This window comes from Condylura cristata, unplaced genomic scaffold (assembly GCF_000260355.1).
Source record: "Condylura cristata isolate star-nosed mole 26May11 unplaced genomic scaffold, ConCri1.0 scaffold00001, whole genome shotgun sequence".
NCBI lineage: Eukaryota > Metazoa > Chordata > Mammalia > Eulipotyphla > Talpidae > Condylura > Condylura cristata.
Genome location: NW_004567102.1, coordinates 62,504,372 through 62,531,089, shown reverse-complemented (window position 1 = coordinate 62,531,089; position 26,718 = coordinate 62,504,372). Strand labels below are relative to the sequence as shown.

The 26,718-nt window shown below is 34.7% G+C and overlaps 1 protein-coding gene across 1 annotated transcript in view; it reads right to left on the bottom strand.

The window, feature by feature from the left end:
• Window positions 1-26,718, bottom strand: part of RNF217 (ring finger protein 217) — a 168,240-nt gene that overhangs the window by 23,381 nt on the left and 118,141 nt on the right. Inside the window, exon 5 of the mRNA XM_004674103.1 lies at window positions 11,063-11,296. Coding sequence (XP_004674160.1) covers window positions 11,063-11,296 — 234 coding nt within the window. The remainder of the gene's footprint in view (window positions 1-11,062; window positions 11,297-26,718) is intronic.

The following is a 26,718-nucleotide window of genomic DNA, read 5'->3' as shown; positions in this document are numbered from 1 at the left end:
AAATTTGGCCTTATGTTAAACACATAAGGCAACAAAGCATCTTCCAATCCACTCCTATATTCTTAATCCTCCACATGATGTGCCATTTCACAACCTCCCACGTGGAATGCCTGTGTCTGAGTAATTATATTCACACTGGTATCCATGCTCTGTCAGTTTACTCAAAGTGAAGAGGAGGAGCAGCAACATCAGCATCACCTAAGAGCTTAGCTTGTTGAAAGAAAGCATTCATGTCATTCCCCAGACCTATAAAATCAGAGTATGAGCTTTCATGTGGTCCTTGCTGATTGATATGCTTACTAAAGTCTGAGAAGTGCTCTTCTACCCCATGTGACTCCTGACCACAATTGATTAGTATCCATTGGCTGGCAAGCAGCCTATGAGGTGGCTGGCAAAAACTATGCAATGAGGTGCACATTGCTGAATAAAGATTAGCTGAAAGATTTCTGGGGTGAAATGCAGATATGTATAGACTCTACCTTTGCCGTGGAAGCAAAGATAAAAAGCATGAGTGACCATCTTGCAGCTCCCTGGAGATGAGAACAGTGGTGTTCATTTCTAACGAGCCAACAGAAGGACTCTCATTCTACCAGAGTTAATGTCCAATTCTCCTCAAGAATTGTCTGGTGGCTACTGAGACTACTTCCTGACCTTCCTACTTAGTTGGAGACAGAGCTCATTAACTGAGGCAGTTTAAGATTGCATATCTGGGCTTCTTGTAACTGGAAAAATTCCAACAAACACAATCCATTGAAATCTTCTACAGATCAAATGCTACTTGGTTCAAGATATCTTCCCTATTCCTCCCAGACACATTCAATATCTTATAACATTTACATTTGACATGCAGATGCCTAATTTCCCTACAAGTGTACTGAGGGCAAGTGCTGTATCTTTTTCATCCTGTATTTCCTTAGTTAAGTATCTAACATTCTGGCACATGGTAGGCAATTAGGCAGTTCTTTGCAAAATGAATTATTTTGCACATAGCAGATACTACCTATTGGCTAACATTAAATGAATTCAAACAAGAATGAATATATTTGATTTGTGATTGGCGACTGATTGTTTCACTGCCCAAGATTATCAGGTGATATTTACTAAATATTTTATCCACATAACAGTTCACTGAGCATCATGATTAATATGCAAATTATTCTATAACAGCAGGACCAAAGTGTTTCATGAATAAATTATCAAGGGTAGAAATCTTTATTAATATGCCATTAATACAACAAAGAAAATAATTTTATGTTATACTGTGACTTTTGAATTCCCATTAACTTTTCAGAAATCTGGGCTACAATGACAACCTACTTATCTGCCCTAGGCAAGTGATATATTCCCTTGAAGTTCATCATGACAAATAAAAACATAACCTACAAAATAAAAATAGTTCAAAACAAAAGGGCACCTCTTTGCCTAAATTCTATATTATCCTACATACAAAGTCTTTAAGGAAATCAAAAAGTCATTATTTATTAACTCAAAATATTAGGAAACACCCACACTTAAATGTGGCCCTGCAAATATAAGAGCTAATTCATTTTCCAAAAAAGAATTTGCTTGACTACAACTTTGGATTCATGTAGATGCTCAAGAAAGAAACATCCATCGATTCATCTTCATTTACAAATATTTAATGAGAACTTGCATTGAGTATACTGATTTTGGGCAAAAGATATAGAATAAAAACACTTGTTCTTAAGGACTTTCAAAAGGCAGACAAAAATAAACACAGAGAACTATGAAGTCAGGCCCTATCTGCTAAAATCGCAGCTTGGGCAACCAAGCATGGGGAAAGACGCTTCAGGGAACATCGCAACAGGAAGGCTCAGATAGAATATAGCATGAAAGATGAGTAGAATGTCATTGGGATAAATGATGGGACAAAGCTTTAGTCAGAAGGCCCGCTTGGACCACCATAAAGAGACTTGTGGATACCTGGTGTACTGGGGAAGTAGCAGTTGTTCTAGTGCAGCTGAATCAGCAATGGCACTTCAGCTGACTGATCTTGAGCCTTGCTGGATTGTCCAATAAAAAGGGTCCCTTTAATCATGCATTAATGTTCATATACTACTGATGTATCTTCAAACTACACTGTGATCCAGAAACCCTTTAGAGGAAACACGTAAAACTCATGGCTGTCAGCCTAGCACGAGGGTTAAAGAAATGAATCAATATGTAAATAAGAGAAATTTAATAGTCACACATAGTTTCTAAGAACTTAAAACAGTTTTTTTATGAAAGGACACAGTTGTGAATAAGTGCAGAGTATTACTGAGAGAAAAAAGGAAATCCTTCATGCATCAAAAGCTTCAAGTATTCTTGAGATGTTTACTCTCTGCTCCTTCATAAGGTCAAATACTCAAGCAAGAATGGTAGTGGAGGGAGATGGTCTATATGGGAAAACATGATCTGAGGTCTTGTTCTGATGCTTATTCCCTAAGATAGCACCTCTGAATGTAACAAAAGAAATAGCTCAAAAGAAAGGAAATTATTTTATAAGTAGTGACCTCCTTGACAAGAGAAGTGTTCAGAGTTAGAATGACCATTTAGTAGAGAGGATTTATAATATGTAGTTACATTAGGATCTCTTATGGATATGAGGCAGTAAATATGGAAAGGTAGGAATAACAGGTATGTTAGATAAGAACTGTTCTAAGATCTTACAGACCATTTAAAAATGAGCAAAAGGCTTGGTTCTCTACCCACTATCCAGTAGCTCATCAGAGACAAATGCTTTTCACTTGTGTCTTGTGCTGCAGACCAGAGGATTATGTGATGAAGAGAAAAAAACAAACAGTACTCAATCTAGTTCTAGGTGATTTATGGTAGCTATGAATTTTGATTATTACAATTATTATAGTTTTTTAAGGTCAGATGTAGGCTAAAACATCAAATGAATTCTAATATTTGATGAATTTAAAAGTGAGTAAAGAGTCTACAAAACATTATACCTAATATACAGATTTAACACAATTCCAATAAAAATCTCAATGACATTCTTCAAAGAAATAGAATAAATATTAATGAGATTTATATGTAACCACAAAAAACATCAAATAGCCAAAGCTTTCCTAACTAAAAGGAAAGAGAACAGAGGCATCACACTCTGAGACTTCAAGCTATACTACAAAGCCTTAATAATCAAAACTTCATGGAACAAGAATAGTACAGGAACAGACCAGTGGATTCAAACAGAAAACCCAAATATAAATCCACAGGTTTATGGATTGCTAATCTTTGACAAAGGAGCAAAAAATATGCAATGGGACAAAGAAAGTTTGTTCAACAATGGTGCTGGGAAACTGGGTTGTTACGTGCAAAAAAATGAAGCTAGATTACTACCTCACACCATGTACAAAACCCAACTAGAAATGAATTGAAAACTAGACATAAAACCCCAAGCCATAAAATATGTAGAAGAAAAGGGGGCGAAACAGTACACAACATACACCTCAGTAACATCTTTAAAGCTACCTCACCCAAAGCAAGGATAGTAAAGGAAAGGGTAAACAGCTGGGAGTACATCAAGTTTTAGAGCTGTGCAGCAAAAGAGCCATTACACAAAACAAAAGGCACCCCACTTTTTGGGAGAAAATTTTTGCACACAATACTAAAGACAAAGCACTGATAACAAAGATATACAAAGAGCTGAGTAAACTCAAAAAATAAAATGCACAATCCCAACAAAAAATGGGCAGAAGAGCTAAAGAGACACTTCTCCAAAGAGGAAATGCAGATGGCCAACAGGCATATAAAAAAATGTTCAACATCACTTGTAATTACTGAACTGCAAATTAAAACTACAATGAGATACCATCTCACACCAATGAGAATGGCATATATTAAAACAACTAGCACAACAAATGTTGGTGAGGATGTGGAGAGAAAGGAACTCTCATATACTGATGGTGGGAATGCAAATTGGTACAACCACTATGGAAAGCTGTTTGGCGGTTTCTCAATCTGCTAAAAACGGAGCTTCCATTTGACCCAGTAATCCCACTCCAAGGTGTCTACCCAAAGTACACAAGAACATTGACTTAAAAGGACACCTGCATCCCTATGTTTTTTGTTTCTCTATTTACAATAGGGAAGTTGTGGAATCAACCCAAATGTCCAAAAGTAGATGACAGGATTAAAAAAGATGTGGTACATATATGTGATGGAGTATTATTCGGCAATAATAAAAACTCATGCTTTTTGCAGCAACATGGATAGAGTTAGAAGGGATCATGTGTAGTGAAATAATTCAGAAAGAAAAAGAAAAACACCAGATGATTTCACTCTTAGCAGGAGTGTAGTGACTAGGGGAAAAAGGGAAAAAAAGCAATGGCAGTAAAGAAAAAAAAAAAAGAAAAACAATGAACAACCATAAACCAGAAACATTTTATGGGGGTGAGGAAGGGAATAGGATCAAAACTGGGGTGGGAACAGTGTACAGGACTATAGTGATAGCACACTGGTGAACTGGTGGTGGGAAGTCCACGGGATTACAACCAAAATATAAAAAATGCACAAAATGAAGAATGGTATAAAATAAATAAATAAATACAAATTAAAAAAATTTTAACTAATAAAGGCATCAAAAAAGTAAGCAAAGAACAATAGTAACAAAGTGCCTCATTAGTAGTTAAAGGGAGAAATTCATCCTAGTGAAATTTACTAGGTCTCAATCATAACTAAGCATTATACATCTTTCCAGTGGTAACATATATAGTACACCCTTTGTTTAAGTTGGTTTCTTTAAATTGAGCTGGACAGCTATTTTATTGTATTATTTATTTGTATGCCAACAACAATCATTTAAGAAACTATATTTGTTTTCTATTAGCATCTGACATCAATGATGGAGTAATGCCAAGAGAAATGAGTATATGTCATCGCTGAACTGACCTTGTAGGAAATGTACATGTTGATTCTCAATTTGTAAACAGTGTCAATTTAAGGTGATGGTATCAGTGAAAAAGCAGCACACTAGCTATGCTTACAGGGAAAGCTGTAAACTGTTTTTATATATGGAAAAATGTTCCCAAATCCTTATTAGAAGGAAGCTTAGGCATATGTTCCCTCTCTTGCTCTCAAAATGAAAAGTGTTTATTGGAAGCGCAACTGAAGATGTGTGACTGGGGTTGGAACAAAGGATGGGTAAATCCCCCAAAACAGAAATCATGGGAAGCCATTGTCACACTGGGGCCAAAGAGACAAAGGAGGAAAGAAGTTTCTGGAGTCCAGTGAGAACTGGAACATGGAGTAGGGACTATCTGGAGAAGCTATAACCATGGAGAGTCATAGCTACTGCCAAACTCTACACTGAATTATAAGGGAGTGAGGAAGTAAAACACCTATTCTCTCTTTCCACCCTCCAATTGTCTGCAAATGCTGGCCCTTGGCTGAATCCAAACAGTAATTGAGATAGTGACAGAGTCTGGAGAAGCAGTTCTAAGAGGCAACTTTCTGGACCACAGGACACGTCAATAATTATAATAATAAAATTCCTGAATAATAGACACAGGAAGAGAAAAATTCAGTATGACCAGAATTCCATTCTTCACTTTAGCATGTTTTAAAGAACACCAATTAGGGACAATAACTCTTAGATTTCACTATACCCTTAAAGTTTTTAGAGAAGTTTTTCACCACACGAAGAAATAATGTATTTGTGCATTATATAAGATATAATTTATACCTGGAGAGTTGATGAGAGAAAATTGAATGTTAGATGCAAAAGATATAATGTAAGAACATAGAAGACATTTCCCTAGGACATTTTATTATTGTTTTTTCCTTTCACTTTTATACTTAATCAAAGCAACATTCTCTGAATTACATAGATTCTGCTTAATATTTGTGGTAAGAAGCAGAAGAATTACACATGATTTTAAGTCAATGGAACCATAAGGAGAATCACCTCTAGCATGTCTCATGTATTGATTTATGCATCCCTCTTCAAGTCACTCCAAATTGATATGAAAAGGGAAATCATTTCTTGGCCTTTACTTAAAAAACAAAAAAAGGATGAAATAACTGCATCTAATCATTTACACTTCTCTCCTCTCCTCTATGAACAATAGCTATAATTTTTCCTACTTTTTTAAAAAAAGATTTATTTATTTATGCTACAAAACTGGGGTACAGGTCAGAGGTGCAGGGACAGTGAAAGGATCCACCAGACAGAGTGGAAAGCAGAACAGAGAGACTGATGAAGTACACTGTTGAGGGGAGCAGCGGGTGAGACAGGAGAAGTCTGCTGCATCATGTAGGTCACCTTCTTGGCACTGAGCTCTGGCTGAAGCAGCTGCTGTGAGCTTCATGGTGCTACGCTTTAACCAGTTGTGCCACCAGGGAGAGTCAACTTTTCCTAATTTTTAGAGCATTTGTTTTCATTTTTGTGAATTCAATCCCTCCCTTCACCCCTGCCAAATATTAAAAATTCTGTCAGACTACAGTCATAGCTATCGTGTTTTCTAGAGATCTCCTCTTTGATGCTACCAAAGGCCTTCAAACCTAACATCATCAATATATTTCAGACTGAGTTATTTTCCACTCCCCAAACCTGCTTCTCTCCCTCAAGACCCAGTCCACTTCATCACTCCATTATGTCTATCACCCATCAGTCACCCAATCTTTATTCCAATTCGATTCTTTCTAACTTCTCCACTCCCTTCTCAACAACTCAAGTTTCTCTTTTTGCTTTCTTTGTCTGATCAAAAAATCATCATAATTTCTAGCATGTGTTAATCACTTGAGAGAGGTCAACATGGTGCTAAGCACTTTAAATGTGTATCCCATATCATTCTTACTACACTTTTATGACAGTTGGAAAATGTAGAAACTGAATTTAAGATTACACAGCTATTGTACTATGTGGCATGCTTAAATTTTAAATCTAGTCTGAAGCTCTCTTGCCTATCTTTTCCAGTTTAGCAAAATGAACACTTCAGGTTTAGTTTAATGTTTACCTTTTAATGAAGTCTCCCAATCTCTTCTGTCTTTTCCTTTCCTATGCTTCTAGCATTCACCACATATATATATTTATTATAGTACACATTATTTATGCATTGATCCATTTACTAGTTCCTTCAACAATATGTTTTGGGGGCATATTCTATTAGACTGTGCTTGACACAGGTCATCAGCAGTAAGCAAGCCTGGTCTCCTAGAGACCAATGGGACTTGGGACTTTAAGCAAACAGCTACACAAATACACCGTAAAATCCAGATGATAATTACTATAGAGAAAAATTTTAAATGCTGGTGATGTTTTTCCAGATCTCACACGTACACCTTTATAGTCACAACTTCAACACTTTTATTTTCCCACTTCTATCTTGTTATCAGTACTAATAAGCAGTTTGTAGTTTTGTCACTAAATTATAGGAACGCCATAGGTTAGAAACTAGATTTCTAATTGGAAATTAAGTGGCAAAACAGGTCGAAGCACAGCACTCTGAAGCTGTCTGAACCACTGCAGCAAGAGTTTAATTCCCAGACAGGGAGGTGACCCACATGGGGTGGCAAACCTCACCTGTTCTGCCTGCTGTTCCCTTCTGTGGTGTATTTCGGTTGTTCTGGCTGTGCTGCTCCCTACTCTGTCTCTCATGAATCCTCTCAACACCCACACCTCTGTCCTGCCTCCCAGTTCTGGTATATATAAATAAGTAAATCTTAAAAGAAAAAAAGGGGGGAAATGGAAAACGTTTTTTGGCCTCACTGTAAGAGGGACAGGTGCTAAAAGTCAGAAATATAAATAAGGTTAAATGTGACCAGAGGCAAGGTTGCTTCAAGTTCATCTCTCAATTCAAGAATATACTTGATCTAGGTGATGTAGTATCAGTTTAATGGAGTTTAGAACACCATGAAAAACTGCATTTACTCAAACTTATACCAGAAGCAGTTGCTGAGCCTAGAAAGATAAATGGGGACCTCTTATTGCCTGATGATATATTGTTTACCCATTTTCTATGTACTGAGTACAAAAAATTAACAAGCAATATTTACAAAAATCTTTTTAAATTAAACTCCCAAATGTCATATTTCAGAATTCAAATTTCCTCAAGATGTGCTAAAGTATTTTCTGATATAAAATACTGTGATACTTTTAAGCAGTTTTAACTTTCTGTACTAAGTGTTTCTACATTGTTTATAGAAACCATAATGAATGCTCAGACAGTGATGTCTTGGATGAAAATACTTCACCAATGACTCAAAAATGAATAATATTGAAATACACATCATGAAGATTTTATCAATAGTTACGGAACACACTTCAGACTGTAAGCAATATTATTGAGATTTTAATTTTTTAGGCATGTTAGACTTTACAGTAACCTTTATTTTTCTATTATTGTTGTCTTCCACTCAATTTATTGAACTTCATTACTTGAACTCAGTGTTCTTAAAGTTATGACAAACTACCACCAATTTGGAAGTAGATTCCATTATTGGGAAAACTGAATTTTAAAAATACAATGAATTACAATATATCCATTACTTCACCACAAAGAGTGAAGATACTAGCTTCAATTTATAGTGCTGTACTTTATTTATGAATGTCAGACTTAGTCTGTAGAGTATCCTTTTCAGATCTCTCCTTAAAGCATAATGTGCAGGTAGAAATGGGCATGTAAACTGGGTAGTTAATGTTTATGTAAGAACATGGTGTTTAATGGTGAAAAATCTATATAAATATTGTTCTAAATAGTGTCACTGCTTCAGGAACTGTCTGAATTATATCAACAACTCTACACAACAAAGACCAGGGAGATTTTTATCTTTCCTGTTATAGACCTTCTCTCCTACAAGAGTGAATAAATTAAGATCCATAAAAAAATTCTCTGGTACTTTTACTTTTGTTGAAAGTTGCTCAGTAGTTTCACTTTATATATAGATTTTTAACCCTCACTCATTCCCACTAATTATCTGTTTCATGATAAACAATATTTATTTTGTACTGAGTTTTTCTCTCCCTGAAGTAAATTTCCTTCTCCTATGTTCATAAAAAGTAAAAAAAAAGAAAAGAGTTTACTACATTTGAGATCTTCATCACTTGGAACTCTTGTCCCTGACTTCTCTTTTTTACTTCAACCCACCTGATAAGACACTGAAGGAAGTTTGACCATCAGGAATTGTTATCAGAGTACCCTTGGTTTATTTAGACTGATACAGTGCAGGGCCTTATATTTTTCAGTATTTTACTCTCAATACATATGCACTGTGATAAATACTACAACATGATTTGGTGATTTAAATGAGGTGAGACATATTTTCTATTTCTATAATTGTACTTTACTCCTTTTACCCATTTCGTAAGAATATTACATTTTAAAATGACTCAATTATTTCCATTTTGACTTAATTATGTATACATGTTTTGATTGTTACAAATTTAAAACAAATAGTCTGAGTTTCATTACATATTTATAGATTACACATATATCATACACATTAGCTATATAAGCAAACATGTAAAATGTAAATAATATATAATTCTAAATATTATTTAAGAATATCAAATATTCTACATTATTAAGTAACAAGCACTCGTTTTAGAAACTAGTAAGTTCCTGATAATATTAATAACATATAATTGCAATGAAAATGACTTAAAATAACCTAAGAATGTGGAGTCAAATAAAATGTATCTTGCTGTTAAATCAGCAGTCAAAATAAATGTGAGGATGTTATTTTAGCTATGTCACTGTGCAATCTTAAAACCAGCTATTTGAAGAAAACATTTTACAGATAATCATGCCTTAAAGAGACTACTCTACATAGAAATCATAACTAAAAAAATTAGAAGTGAAAATTAAGCAGTTTCAAAGACCAGTTACTCATCCAGTCTTTGACTAACCTGCAACTACTTAAGTTCATCATAGCAAAAATGGAGGGAACTACTTCCTAAATCCTAGCCTCCTCAGAGCAACAGAATAAATTTTCCACCACTGCTTCCAACATACAAAACATGGGCAAAAAAAACTTACCTTAAATGGAGATGACTTGAAACAGCCCTTGAAACCACTTCATCCTGCCATTTTGCTGTAATGACAAGGATGAAAACTACTGCCACAGCCCTCATCATTTGTCTGCTTCATTTACTGCAAAGGTTCCCAAATTTGCTGCATATTAAAGTTACCTCCCAGGTCTCAAAAATTTATAAGGAAATTGTTCTGAGGTGAGTGGGGAGGGAGGTAAAATGATCATCAGGTGACACTTAATCCAGTCATGACGGAATCAATCATTTACTCCCACAGTTGATGGCTTGTTTCTCTGCCTTAATCTCACCTTCTCTTTTCTCCATTAGCTTTACGAATACTCACTTCCAAACAGCCTGACTCGGCATCTGAAACTGAATGTTTGCTCATCCTTTTCTCTGAAATGCTCTTCCTGAGCACTGCATCTTCTTTCCAAAGCTTCTCTGAACATCCTTGACCCTACTTCTCTGTTGGTGTTCTCAAAACACAATGTGATGGATTTTGTGGGTCTTTTTGTTTGTGTTAGTTTTCTTGATGACCCAAATAACTGTCACTTTAGATCATATATCTCTAATCTTCATTAGATTTTTTTTGGAGCAAGGCTTATGTCACATTTGCCTCTATGGCCTCAATTTAGCTCAGTTCAAACACTGGCATTTGTACCTGCCAATAATTAATGAATAACATTTTATACTGTTTTTACTTATTACAGGCAGAGCTGAGAAGTCTCACATTGGATCCATTGAAAAAAATCAAGCTATGTTTTTTTTTGAAAGGGCCTTGGAATTTATTGAATATTAATAATATAAATGACCATTATTCTATAGACCAGCCTTTTAATAAGGCTATGAGATGAACTTTAAACATGGTTAAAGTCAATGAAAATGCTGAAATTAAATCCTTGAGAATATTCAGTTATCATCAACTTCCCCAAACCGTACATTTTCAGAACCACAGCCATTATATACTCACCTCAGACTCGAGTAAGGGAAGGAGCCCATTTAATGCCCACCACAAGTTGGCCTAATTTGGCTGCTCCCATCATGTGACATCTAACCCACAACTCTGGTGAACATGCTTACTTTGTATTTGCTTTCTGATCTGGAAGGGGTGGGAATATGTCCTTTTTTCTTGAAGGTTGTAAAGTGCTTGCACTGAGGACATGGTTTGGTGCTGGAATCAATACGGCCAAGTTCCAAGAAGTACTTATATTTGATGGAGTCTTCATGTGTTAAGTTATAGATAACCGTTGTTTCTTCCAGGAATTCAAAACATTCTGTGATAGGGCATTTGATTTCTACTTGGCCAAGTTGCACCTGTGTGAAGAGTAGATGGGTGTTAGCAAAACAAAAAAAAGTTTCTGGTTATTAGGCAATCTCTTTTTTTTCCCATTCAGTGTAGTTTATTTCAGCATTGCAGTAAAGAATTACCCTCACTTTTCAAGATTCCTAAAATATTAGTAACCACATTGGCACCTATCTCATACTGTACCAAAATAATCATCACTATAAAATGTTTTTCTCCAAAGTTTTCTGGCCAACCCAAGACCTACACACTTTGAATCATTGTTGGTAAGCCAGTATTTTACACTATGCAACTTATGAATTACTCATACTTGATACTAATATTATATTCCTTTTCTCATAAGTTCCTCCCAAGACTGGTATCTCTTGGATTCCATGTGTCCATCTTTTCCAGAATTATTTCCTCAAATTATTACTTGCAACCAAGTAATCATAATTACTTTAAATGCTTTCACTTACTTTTTCTATAATATACATATTTCATCAATTCAATGGTGCATTTTTTCCAACATTTTAGTATCTCAAAAGTCCAAACTATCTGACAGTAAATAGTCTTTAAGACTGTCTACCATTTATTTTCTTATATATTTATTTATTTATGCATGTAAGAGCTGGGATACAAGTCAGATGTGCAGAAAGTGAGCAGATTCACCAGAGACAGAGTGAAGAGAACAGGCAAGCATACTGAAATACACTGCTGAAGGAAGCAGCTGGCAAGATAGGAGAGGTTTGCTGCACCATGTGGGTCACCTCCTTGGTCATGGATCACATTCATGCTGCAGTGGCTGCAGACAGTTTCATAGTATTGCGACTTAACCCCTTGAGCCACCAGGGAGGCCCACTGTCCACAGTTTAACTTGCACTGTTTTTCTTGGTAGCACTTATTATAAGAAAATATCTTACAATTGGTCATGTTTTAAATTTCACTCAAATGTGGTTTTTTCAGGGTTGGGCACTGACAGACTCTGAACAGAGAACACAGGGCTTCTACTGAAGGAAACAAAATGATGAACAAGTAAAACAGTGGATTGTAATCAGTGTTATGAATTAACTACACCTTAAGAAGGTACTTCCCAAGACATGACAACTTGAGCAAGATCTATAGGGCCCATCATTCACAGAAATTGGGAAACAGGTGGCAGGTAAAAGAAAAAGGACAAACGGCACCAGGGCAGAATCTGTGTAGGCAGTAAATGACAGATGACTGAGTGAGGTAGCATGAGGCAATCAGTTATGGGGTATACTTTGGAAATGAAACCAATTAAGATTTTGTGATGAGCTAAACATAAGGATGAAGGAAATTAAGAATCAAGAATGAATCCAGGTTTCTGCTCAGACAAAGTGAACATGATGGGCACAACTTACTGAGAGGTTAATAACACAATATAACTTGCGTGGGTATATGATATTTCTCAAATTATTCACTGCAGCTTTTTTAAAGTAACAAGAAAAAAGATTATTCATCCAGTTAGAAAATATAAAAGGCTTAGATATAAAGAAATTTAAGCCATGAATCCCTTCTTCATAGAACTTGAGAAAGCACCAATTAAATCTCTATTCATGGCCTCTTCCAACCAGCTGGGATTTGATGGTGCTAATTCATTTAATATTTTACTCATTTTTATTAGCTTTTACTAGGATAACTCTAAGCATATGCCAAAGTTGTCAGATTGGCATTAGGAATCCTTAAATACTCATTTTCTAGTCTCAACAAATACCAACTCATAGCATTCTTATCTCTTCTATGTCCTAACCCATATACCACCCATATTACTTTGAAGCAAATACCAAATATAACTTAATTTCATAAATAAATATTTCAGTATAGTCTAAAATAAACAAGATGTCTTTAAAAGACAGAATCCAATACCAAATAATTCCCAAAATGAAACGAATTCTTTAATATCAGAAAAACCAATTAAATGTCATCGTACTTCTGCTTACAAAATTTTCTAGACTTGATATACTAAGACAAACTAATTTTAAATTTCTGTTAGTTTCAAGAATATCATGACTTGTAACATTCTCCCCATTTCCTCTGAACAAAGAAACATGTCCATTCTGTAAGAAAAAAAAAATACTTAACTCTAGAGCAATCTCTGAGGGCGTCACTTAGAGACACCATCCACTTAGCACTCCAGCTAGATGGCTAACCTCTCATCTGGGAGAACTCTGAGGTAATTATGTGACACAGGTGAGAGGGATGTCTGAAAAAGTGGCAGATTAATTAATTAAAATATCCAAAGAAAAGCACAGAGAAAGTCTAAACCTTAGGCTTTGCTGCTCAGTTTAGCAAATGTATGTATATGACTTTTGTCTTAGTTTCACATGTTGGTTTTGAGGTTTGCTCAATGGGACACAGAGGGATTTCAGACTTTCACTTCCTTGAAAACCATGTTATGTTAATATGGTAGAAAGAAAGAGTACTGCAACAAAATCAATATTAATCATCATGTAATATCTCATATGACACTATCCTAGAACTTGCTGTGCATTAATTACTTTGTGGAGCACCATAAAGGACAAAATCATGTCCAGGTTCATGGATTTCCCCATAACTTTATCTCAGTGATTACAGGAAGATGGCTGCTTTATTTACTCATCAACGACTACAGAGTATTTTGCAAGATGAAAAAAGTGCTTGTAAAAAATATCAAGTTAAATATCCCAGATGTTCTCTTAACACGAGAAAGATAAATATAAAGGAAGTAAAACATAGATACATTAAGTAAAAGTACTCAGAATCCAACACAAGGAAAGAAATGTAGAAACAAAAGAGAAAAAAATTCTCTAATAGAAAAATTGGGCCCAACTTGTCTGTAAATTTTATCAAAATTTAAGGATGAAATAACACCAATATTATACAACCTCTCTCAAAGAAAAGTTTGTGAAGGACAGGAGGGATGGGACTACTGGAAAAGTTTTGGAGACAAGCATGATCCTTATACCAAAACCTGGTAATGACATTGCAAGGACCAGTCGCTATGTTTATATAGGACCAGACGCTTCCAGACGCTTCATAAACATAGATGCCAAAATCCTAAACAAAATATTAGCAGAAAAAAAATTGAATAATATATGGAAAAGATAACATAGCGTGATCAAAATGGATTTATTCCAAAAACACAAGGCTGGTTTAACATTCAAATATCAATTGCTATAATTCACTTTAATAAAATAAAGGAAAAAACTTATCTGATTATCTCCATAGAAAGAGCAAAGTTATTTAATAAATCCATTCATGCTAAAAAACTAAGAAGCGGCCCTCCCTGGTGGCGCAGCGGGTTAAAGCACAGCACTAAGAAGCTTAAGTCACTTCCGCATGAGTTTGATCCCTGCCTGCCCTGGAGGAGATCCACATGGTGAGGCAGACCTCTCCTGACCCGCCCGGTGCTCCCCTCAGCAGTGTACTTGTTGATCTGCCTGTTCTGCCCCCCACTCTGTCTCTGGTGAATCCTCTCACCCTCCGCATCTCTGGCCTGTACCCCAGTTCTGTACGAATAAATGAATAAATCTTTAAAAAAAAAACTAAGAAGCTAAAAAGAAAAGAAAATTCTTTATTCTTGTAAAGGGTAGCTACAAGAAAACCTACAGGGTGCATCATATTCAGTGGATTCAGTGGTGAAATACTGAAAGCTCACATATTGAGATTAAAAATGTGTCAAGTGCAAACTGCCATCATGACTCAACACTGACTGGAGCTCACAGTGAATACAAGTAGAGAAAAGAGAAATGAAAATAAAACAAATGGAAATGAAGCTATCAAACCTCTCTTTTTTACAGACTACAAATTATACATGTGGAAAATCCTAAATAATCTACATGTACTATTAGAATAAGTGAATTTAGTAAATTTGCTGAATGTTCAATATAAAAATTAAATAATTTCTATACATTTGTAATAAGAAATTAAAAATATATTTAAGAACATTATAATTTACAGCAATATCAAAACATTCAGTTTATGACTAACCCACAAAAGATGTACAAAAGCCTTTGCTCAGAAACAGTGAAATTCTTTGAAAAAATAAAACAAATGAAGATTATTAGCCTCTTGAACTGGAAGATTCAATATAATAAAAATGTAAGGTCAGCCTACATTGATCTATAGATTCAAGGTCATAAATTTGCAGCATTATTCCTCTTTTGTTCTGAGGGGAAGTTGGTTTCAAAATTACAAGCTTACTCTAAAATACAGTATAGATAAACATGATTTTCCTGATCAGAGAAAAAGTAGTTAAGCTTGTTCTCATGTATATAAGATGAATCATAACGCTAGAGTGACTACAATACTGTAACACTGACAAAAAGAGAAATAAGGAGAGATAATAGAACAACAGAACAAGAAAGAATGCAGGACACGTGAACACTAGCTGAACTGACAGAGAGAAATGGGGAGGATTTATTATTATTATTAAATAATACTGGGTCACTAAAATAGACATTTTTAAAATGTTTTGAATCCAGCCTCAAGCCAGGTAGACTGTAGCTATTAATAGGAAAGATGGAAAAGTATGGCTTTAAAAACTATCAAGACGAGTATCTTCATGACCTAGGGGAAGGGAAGGATTTCATATAGAAGCTGTTAAAAACACTCATCATAAAAATCAATACATTGAACTAAATAAAATTTAAATTTTGTTTACCAACCATAGCTGTTGAGTGAGTAAAAATGCAAAATAGAAAGGGGGCATATATTTCAGTATGTAAGTGAAAAGGTTTGTCCAATATACATAAAGAATCCCTTCAAAACAGTAAGAAAAAGGTAGACAACAAACTCAACAGAGAAAGTCTCAAGGTACTTTCATAAAAGAGAATGTTCCAGTTACCAATAAATATAAAAATACATCCAACTTCATGAATTATTGGGGAAGTGAACATTAGAACCACAATGAAACACAAGTTTGGAAGAAATTAAATGAGTTCTCATAGCATTTTAAAATTAAGTAAAATAGTTCTTACTAGTTAACTATTACATAGTTAAGATAATGTGCTATATGGTAATTTGAAATGTATTTCTGATAGGCAATAATACCTACATATTACTAAACTTTTGTCTTTTTAATTTTTAGAATTGAAGACTTTATCTTGATTTTTTTTTTTTAAGATTTATCAATTTATTCAGGGGTACAGGCCAGAGGTACAAGGGTGGTGAGAGGCTTCATCAGAGACAGAGTGGGGGCCAGAACAGGCGGATCAACAAAGTACACTGCTGAGAGGCAGCGGGCGGGTCAGGAGAGGTCTGCCATGCTATGTGGGTCACCTCTGGGGCCCGGGATCGAACTTGCACTGAAGCAGCTGTGGCTGGCTTGTAGTGCTGTGTCCTAACCCATTGTACCACCAGAGAGGGCCCTATCTTGATTCTTTAAGAAGGTAACCTCTAAATTCTAATACATCTCAAAAGAACATTAGTATGAAAGATTTTCAACATAAGTTACTATTTAGATTGAAAGATGCATGAATAAAATTTATGGTCAGAGAGAGAGAATGACTTCATATTCATTTAGTTATGATATAAAATTTATTTCTCAAAAGTGAATCATTTCAGAAGACTAGAAAGCTGGTCACAGTTTAGAAAGGGAACTATTCCTACAAAAAAAAATTTACTTTGTTTAAATGTTGTCCACTACTGTTTATAGAATTATAAGAATATGCTATACTTGATCTTAGCCAATGTATTGAGAAACATACACTATTTAAATAATCATTACATTAATTTAAGTCAGATATTCTAATATCTTACCATGAGAAATGTAAGATACTACACAATTTACTAAAAGAACCTCAAAATGGGAATGAGCTACATATTCCACTGCAGTTTACTGGCTACATGTTCTTGAGTTTCAGGCCTACATATAGCTGCTGCTTTTAGAGACAGATTGCTTCACCTGTAGTATATACTGCTAGCTCTAAATTTCACTGAAAGTGCTAAAGCTAGCTTTAGCTCTTGATAAATACATTTCAAACATAGTAGTTAACAAAGTAGCTTCCAGAGTCAAAATGGCTCTGTCCCTCACTAATAGATCTTTATCTTTTCCTTGTCCTGCATCTACATGCATAATCCTGGAAAATGGGTTTGTAAGATGCCTAGATTCCTGCAAGAGCACCTGGGTGATAAAGAATACTCAAGGTTTGTTACCTTGGTATCCAGAAAATGGTATTTTTCAAAATTAATTTTAGAAGTTAAAAACACTTATGCCTGTTTCTCACTTGAGAACATTTTAAGAATTGCAATAATGTATAATTCAGTATTCTCATTCACAATTTAGTTTTTTTCCTCTAAAAGTATATTTTTCATGGGAGGACATAAAAGTACAAATTACAGGCCCTCCCTGGTGGTGCAACGGGTTAAAGCACAGTACTGAGAATCTAAAGCTGCTTCCTCATGTATGAGTTCGATTCCTGCCTGCCACGGAGGTAACCACATGGCGTGGCAGACCTCTCCTGACCCGCCCGCTGCTCCCCTCAGCAGTGTACTTCGTAGATCTGCCTGTTCTGTTCCCCACTCTGTCTCTGGTGAAGCCTCTCACCACCCCTGAGCCTCTGGCCTGTACCCCAGTTCTGTATGCACAAACAAATAAATCTTTTAAAAAAAAATACAAATTACATGAATACAGTGCATTCCAGTGGGACTGAATAAAAGTAAATCACAAATCTTTACATCAAAACGCTCCTATTTTCTTATACATTTAATGAAGAATGGAAACATGCATAGTTCTGGAAATGTGGACATACAGTAACAAGGCATTACATAACACCAGAAATAGTTTAGTGGAGCTAGAACCACAGAAGAATACTTAGCATTACTCTATAGGGAGGTAGATGGGATTAATTTTTTTTTAACTTAGAGGGTTAAGTTTAGTTAAAAGGGCCAAATGAAAATTTCAGATACTAGTTTAAGAAAGAACTTTAATCTTTACAATATTTTACAGAACTCAAAAGAAACCTTTTTAAAGTATTTCTTTCTCTTGGTCTTCAAAACTTGCTTAAATATCCTAAAAATGTCAAAATAACTGGTGCTTTAGACATCAATTATTAGACAACAGTTATGGAAAACCATTCACAAATTGAGTAAATTTACTTAAAACTATGATTAGTGAAATAAATTGAAATTTTACAAATACAGGTGATTTTAGAAATTTGTAAGTAAGCAGATTAATGCCATTAAATCAAGTGTGGCTACATTTAAGGTAATGGATTCAGGGAAAACTACTGCAGAAGATTGATTCAGAAGATGGGAGCTCTAGAGACTCCCCAAGCACCCTGGAAGGTGCTTTCAATTCTCTCAAGATTTAGAGTGTTTATTCATTCTTGTTGCACAGAGATCTTCAAATACTTGAAGACAACTATCATTATGTCTCAGGCTTTTCTTCTAGGAAACATCCTTCTTTACACTTCACATACTGTTTGAAGTCTTTCCTCCTTCCTAACTTTTTATGAACTGTTGCACCCAGAAACTAAAGCTGTTGTGCTGTTGTGTTCTAGTCAGGGGTTGGGAGTAGGGGGTGGGGAGGGTCATCCTCAACCACACTAAAAACTGAGAGAAAGGAAATGAAAAGAAAAAGCTCATAGGAAGTATAAATAACCCAAGATGTGGAAAATTTGAATGGATCGATTACAATAGAAGGTATTCTGGTATGTCTTCTTTTCTAGGAAAACATCTGTTTCCTAGATTTTCACCTCTTCTGCAACTGAGTAGTCTCCTCTTACTTTTTCCCTTTTTCACTCTGATATTTTTTTTTTCTCCTTTAGTCTTTTACTCATCATGTCTTTTACTTTCTTTGATGCTTAAATCAGCATCTAAAAGACTTAATCTTCCATTTCTTATAGTAACCAACTTTGACTTTGTTAATCCTTTTGCTTTTTCATTTTTGATTTTATCATTAGTATTATCCTGTTTCTACTTGTATTTTATTTTGTTCTTTTTCCAATTTTGAAGATGATTTCTTACTTCCTTTGTTTTCTTCTTTTGCTCTTCTGTAATAAAGTTTTTGCTATATTTCAACATTTGGGTATGAAATGTTCTCTCCATTATTTTCTGGGCATTTTGTAATCTGTTTTCACTTCCTTTTTAAGTCTTTTTCAATTTCTATGCAGTAAGAACTTTTTGGATAAGTTTTTCCTACTTATTTTCAACATTACTTGGTAATGAATAGAGAAAATAGACAGAAATCATAATTTAAAAATTATTAAGTTTTTATAATATCTAAGAATTTTTTAAAAAGATTGTATAATCTTTAAAAAAATTCTTAGATATTTTAAAGGTTGTATAATCTTTAAAAAATTCTTAGGTATTAACATATTTTAATCTAATCAAGAATTGTAAGAATCTCTATTGATTTCTACTATAGCATAGGTTTCAGTCTATTCCTCTGTGGGTTTACTATTTGTCCACTTTACCCAATTACAAAAGAATGTTGCTTACCATACTTTTTTTTTTTTCAAATGATTTTTGTACTTCTAAGTTATGTATTTTTGTCTTATATACTTAACTGCAATGTTGCTTGGTACCTACCGGCTTATGTTTATTGCTTATGTAAATAGTCATTTTTTCTTTTACATTAGAATTCTACCTGTACCTCATCAGAAGTTAATACAGCCACTTTCTCCCTCTTTTTTTATTAGCATTTTCCTCTTTGGCTTTGTTAATTTATTCTTACCACAACTTCTTTTTAATGACTTTGCTGTATTGACTCCATGAGCTAAGTTGTGGTTCATTATCTACATACTCATCCAAGTGTCTATGATAGGCAAGGCAACCTACTATTATTAGCAACTGAGGGAAATTCAACCATGATTAAATTCTTACCCTCAAGTCTTTTGCATCTTACAAGGGAGGTAAAGAGTATACATTAAGCATCTGTAATTTGGTTATATTTCTCAACTAAAAAAAAAAAGAAAAATAATAAATAAGAAAAATAAAATGTTAGATTAAAATGCATTTATAATAAGTATATAAAATAAATGTGGAAACTATTAACTGAGACAGATGATGTATTAAAATTGATTTTGGGAACTTGGAAATTTTTTTATTTAGTATTTTATCACTTTTTGGTTACACTTTTGATAGCACAGTACTTACCTTGTATAAGTATTATGCAAAACCTATAGTAATGATAGATCAAGAACTGACAGTCAAAACAAGTAACCAAACCTTTGGATTACCTTTGAAGACAGACAGGAATCTGATAGTTATAGATAGAGGACTCTACTTACCCAAACGGAATAATGAACACTAAGTGTGTCTCTGCAATATACTTGGTAGTTTTGCTTATTTCTTGTACCATTGCAATAATGGATTCTGGACTTTGTCCTAACCCTCTTTAGACGCAGTGGAAAAAGTGGTTATGTCCTAAGTAAACTATAGCCAATGATAATCTCATCTCACACAGCACTGTTGTAAGCCTAACTCACTCATGGAAAACAATATTTCTTTTAGGTAACTGATATCAAAACACTTATTTAATGAAAAAAATTATCTACTTAAAAATTGTCTAACAAGCACAATGACTGTTCACTCCTTATGATATTACTTGTGATGTTGGAGGTGGTCCACATTTGATACTTAAAATAAATACCTGTTCTATATTTTTATACACAACCACTGAATATTTTTTTTCCTACAGATTTTGGCCTTTTGGTACTGGCAAGCCTCAATGCTTTCTCAGACGTTAAACCCAGTTAACATAATTCTTTAATGTAAAAACAGCAATTTCAACAGAGCCTTTTCATGCCAAAACAAAGTATCTTTGTGCACCATCCATCCAGTTCTAGGAATATTCTGTTCATTACCTGGAGATTTTAGATTCAATTTTGAAAAATATAATTCCCTCGTTCCTGCTTCTATTCATTATTTCTAGATATAAAATACTGTTTAGTATAGATGGACCAGATTTTCCTTTCTATCTCCTGGGAACAAAATTTAAAGTTTATTTGAGTATGAATATAGAAAAGAATACTATTGCTTTAAAAAATTGTTTTCTCTTTTAACTTTTGAACTTCTAATACTTTCAAAATTGGAAGAAACCTAGGAGTATCACAGTCTATTAAAAATAGGACTTGGATGGGGAGGTAACAACATAAAAACATGCATAATGAATGAATATATTATAAACTCTTCCTGAAAAGTTCTGTGATTAGATGAAAAATTCAGTGTTACAAGTCTTGATTTACTGCTGAAATATTCTAGGTGCTCCTACACCGCTTCAATTGAGCTCTGTCATTGCCACAGGTGACTGCAATAAAATAAAAATCTCTTGAATTTGTTATTGGCCAACAAGGTAAAAATTACTCATCTATTAGAACTGAGATGGCTTTATGGTACAGTGTCTGGCTGAAATAATACACTTAAGCCAGCTAAAACAGATAGAAAGAGACTAAGATGGAAACCACATCAGAAAACTGTTGTGGTTAAAGAAATAATAGAAAACCTCACAATATTTTAACAGAGTAAATAATCAAACCAAACTAAAAACCAATGCTTTCAAAAACTCCTAAGTAAAACATAAGTGTAACTATACAGGGAAAACAGTAATATAACTTAATTTTTTAAATATAATGCCATTTTGTATGGTATTAGTTCCAGTTTTATTATATACCATCTCCTCTTTTTATATTGAATTACAATATACTTGACAAAATAGATATTCTAGAAATTAAAAGCTTTTGGTAAGACACAGATATACATATCTACATATCAAAACTCTGTGTGTGTGTTTGTGCATGTGTAACCAGGGGACCTGAAATTACTTTTTGTGTTTTGCTTACTTGTATATTGTGGAAATCAGAGAATCCTGTATTTTATCATATACCTACACAGATTCTAGACAATGGGGCGGGGAGGATAAGATAAACTGTATTAAGAATAGTACAAATGAGGGCCCTTTCTGGTGACATACCATGTTAAACCACAGCACTATGAAGCTATCTGCAGCATAAGTTCCATCCCCTGCCAAGGAGATGACCCACATGGTGCAGCGGACCTCTCCTGACCTGCCCGCTGCTCCCCTCAGCAGTGTATTTCAGTACACCTGCCATTTCTGCACTCCACTCTGTCTCGGTACCCCTGCACCTCTGGTCTGTACCTCAGTTCTTGTATGCATACATAAATAAATTTAAAAACAGAACAGTATAAATGATTCATGTTCTGGCACCAATTTATTTGGTAAGTATTTAGTATGCCCCAGACACTGTGACATTTACGTACACAGCCACCACTACTGCACTGTCAGTGCATGAAGGCCCTTATATGTTTCTTTTCTTTTCTTTTTTTTCATCCATAAGATCAAGCGTGGGCAGATAAAAATCACTCACACCTACCCACCTGGGTTCAGAAGCACCAAGGAAAAACATTGTTTTCCTGGTGAATTTAGGAATTTTATATGAAAACTTTCCCACTAAGAATACTGTCTTGATAAATATCTAACTTTGATTCTCTTTCTCTTAGAGACACTTTCACAATTGTTTGAGTTTTTAAAGCCTATAACTCAATTTCTCAAATCTCCGAAGTTTTGTTTACAAGGGATTGTTCTGAGTAAATTCTCTGAGTGTGATTCTTCCATCTTCATGGCTACAACTCCACATGTGTGCTGAAGGCTTCCCGATACAAACCTCTAGTCCAAATTGTTCTTCTGACCTTGTTATACCTACATGCAACTACCCCCTTAAGGTCTCCAGTCAAATAATTTAAACTGAGTCTGAATTTGCACCTTTCTCCCCATCTCCCCCTGACAACCCACTTTCCCTCATATTTCTTCTCACAGTGTATGGTGGAGAAACTAGAATATGAAGTGAGATCGCTTCTTCTGCCTCAACTTTTGTCTCCTCTCTCCCTCAATCAGTCAATAAACAAGATCCCACTTTATTCAGTCTTTAAAGAACCACTAACATCTTTTGATCTCCACTGCAACTGAGTTAGACAAGACCATAGAGTACTCTAAAATACAAACGGATCATGAAGTACTTCCATAATACCCTGGTACTCAGGATGCAGCAAACACTCTCAAGTTGGTGAAATGAAGATCTTATTCACAATGTAATTTTTGGACTCATTTCCTTTCCTGCCCATCACAGGATATGCCTTAATCATACTGTTCTGCCTCTGCAAATGCTGGTCCTTCTACTGGGGACATCCTTCACACAGTCATTTTTCATGTCTACATTGTAAAGGTTGTATCTTAGATGTGAAATACTTTTGAAAGATTTTCACTCAAATCATTAGATGATCCTTTATTAGCTGTAGCATCTTGTGTTTTTTTTTTATTTCTGTCATTTTGTTTATTTGATTTTAGAGTGAATGCCTGTTTATTCCATTATCTTATAACCTCTTGAGGGAAAGAACTGTGCCTTGTTTAATTTTGCATCTTAAATAATTCACTCATCACCATATTTGTTGAAATTATAAAAGAGGTTAATGTAGATAGTGCTGGTTTTCCATGCAATAATTAGAGTTATGTCTCCAACCACAGAAGACTAAGGGCGAGGGAGGAAGCAGAAATAAAAGCAATGAAGGAGTATGGTGCCATTAGTCCAAGTACAGTATCCTTTACAGGGGAGGAAATGTGTTTTGCTGGCTTTGTCCAATATGCAATGTGACTTGTAGGTAAATGTCTTCTTTGGGATTACTTTAAGAGGTTCTGAGTGGGGGCAGGTGTGATGGTCAAACTGGCTTTTCTCAGTAATTCTAACAAAAATAAACAGTCCTAACAAAGAAGGCAGAGACTTCATACAAGACAGAAGCCCACTTCCCTTAAGGGGAAGACACATATCACTGACTGGTCACAGGTTCAGCTCTGTTGCACCCAAATGCTGACTGAAAGTAAAATGGCTTGAGAAGGAGAAACTTCTGGACCTATTGGTCAGCCCATTCTTCCTTGACCAACTCCTCCAAATAGTTCCTAAGCTGCTCTGATTAAAGAGCATAATCTCTGTTTTTTTTTTTTTCAGTGTGCCTGTAACCAAAACCACTATTGGCTGACCAAAATTTCATTGAATTACTATATAGGGGTGGAACAGTATACATTTTACCAGCTGTTGAATAATCTCATAATTTTTTTGAGGGAGACAAAAATATATTTCACACACACCCTGCCAAAGAATGAGCCTTACTAGGGTTTTCCTAGAACTATAGACCTCAGCAGGGAAACAGCTCCCAGTCATATTGGGAGCCTGGGTGTGGAGCAGTATTTGATAACATTCTTAGGGAGGCACTTGTGTTTGTGCAGCTGATAATTTTATAAAGGAAAATTGGAAAACAGGAAATATGGGGATTTAGACTCTCTCTTATCATTCAAATATTAATATTAGTATTTTCATATATTTCCTTGTTGAATATCCTGTATTTATTCTACAGATACTCTAAATTCAATTTTGTATCGTGCCTTTTCAGAAAACATAACAAGAGCATTTTCCATGCTATTGCCATTTATAATCATTATTTGTGCACATTGTATAACATTTCAGAAAGTTAACCAGTGGAGACTGTTTCCAATTTTATGTTATTGCAAATAATATAATGATGAAAAATTTCATGCATAAAGCTTTTTCTGTATTTCAGATTATTTCCTTAGGACATATTCCCAGAATTGAAATTATTGGGTTTAAGTGCATAATTATTATAAAACTTTTGACACATATTACCAAACTGACTTTCAAAAGTTTTATTTATTTACAATTCATGGTGAAAAGCATTTTACTACACCTTGTTCTGATGAATACCATCATTTAAAAAATAAACATAGAAGCAACACAAAATCTCTAAAACTTTTACATTCAATGTGATAACCAAAAGTGAAAATATTATTGAAATTTGCTTTTAATATTTTTTTACTAATTATAAGCTTTAATATATAGCAATATGATTATTTTTTGCTTTCTCCATTTCTATGTATCTTCTGGTCATGTGCCGACCTGTAATAATTTGATGCTCTATATATACTAAGCAGTATCCATGGAGTTTATATAAGAATATTTTCCAGCAAGATTAGCCAGAGCAGCAAGCCTTTATCCAGAATCCAACCCTGAACAGATGTTTTGTTTGGCAGCCTAGTTGCAATAATTAACATCAGAAAGCAGGGCAATTAAAAAAATACAACCAGATCTCACATCCATGAATCATGGTTCTGTAAATGTCCCAAACCATCTGGCTGGCTGGCTCCAGTCTTCCATTTTGAGAACGGCTTGCGTGGTAGTACTAACAGACAAGAGACCTGAACACCAAATGTTCTGAAGATACTGTTTGTCTGTCTCTTAAATCACTTGTCATTCTTTGTCTTTTAATGATAGATGTTGAGTGGACTAATTCTTTCTCTGGGTTATATACCTTTCCTAGACTCAAATCACATTTTATTTCTCTCGGTATCCAAGGGAGCATTAGGACGCTGCCTTGCATACAGTAGGCACTCACTATTTGTTTGCTGAAATAAACTGAAACAAAATAATCAGGACCTTGGCAAAAGCCTCACTCCCAGCCAGAGGGTGCCTCTTTAATTACACCCATAGTGATAAACAACTCCGTCTAAAGTCCTATTGGTGGTGCAAAGTCTGGCACAGAATAATCACCAGCAGCCCTCATTTGAAGATTGTTCAGAGAGAGAACAGCAGTTGGCTTCTGAGGCTGGTGGAGTGCCTTCACCACACCATTGTTGGATCTTTATAAACCTGACTGAGCTTGAGGTGACTTTAATTTGACATGCAAAATGGCAATATATTATTACTTAATGTATGTTATTTTAGCAGAGAACTTTTCATTTTCCTAATAAATAGATGGAGGCAGGCAACTTTCAAAGGGAGTTCTGTCTAGCAAGCTAGAGAGATTTTCATTTCAATGTTTCAGTTATCTGAGTGCATATTTTCAAAATATTTAAATAAAATCTACTCTACATTTTAGAAAAATGTTAATTGCCTTCACTTCCATACCATTTCTTCTGCAAAATCAAAATTTATAATAAGTGTCTGTATTAGCAAAGAATTCAAAATAATACATGGCAAAACCTGTCCCTCCACAACTTTCTAGAATGTATGAGACACAGCAAAAGCAGCAGTAAGGGAAAGTACATAGCAATACAGGTGCATATAAAGAAACAAGAAAGGACTCAAAAAAAAAATACCTAATCTTCTATCTCACTAGAAAAAGAATTTAAAAACCCCAAAAGTTATCAAAAGAAAGGAAATAATAAAAACTAAAGCAGAAATAAATGAAATAGATTTTTAAAAAAATCTGAAAGATTTTTGGATCAATGAAACCAAAAGTAGGTTCCCTTTGAAAAAATTGACAAACATGTAGTCAGGCTCACAAAAAAAAAAAAAAAAAAAAAAAGAGAAAAAAAAAATAAAAATAAGCATAAATGAAACAGGAGAAATTATGACATAGCAGAAATCAAAGAATAATCAGAGATAACTATGGCCATCTACATGTAACAATCTAGATGAGATGG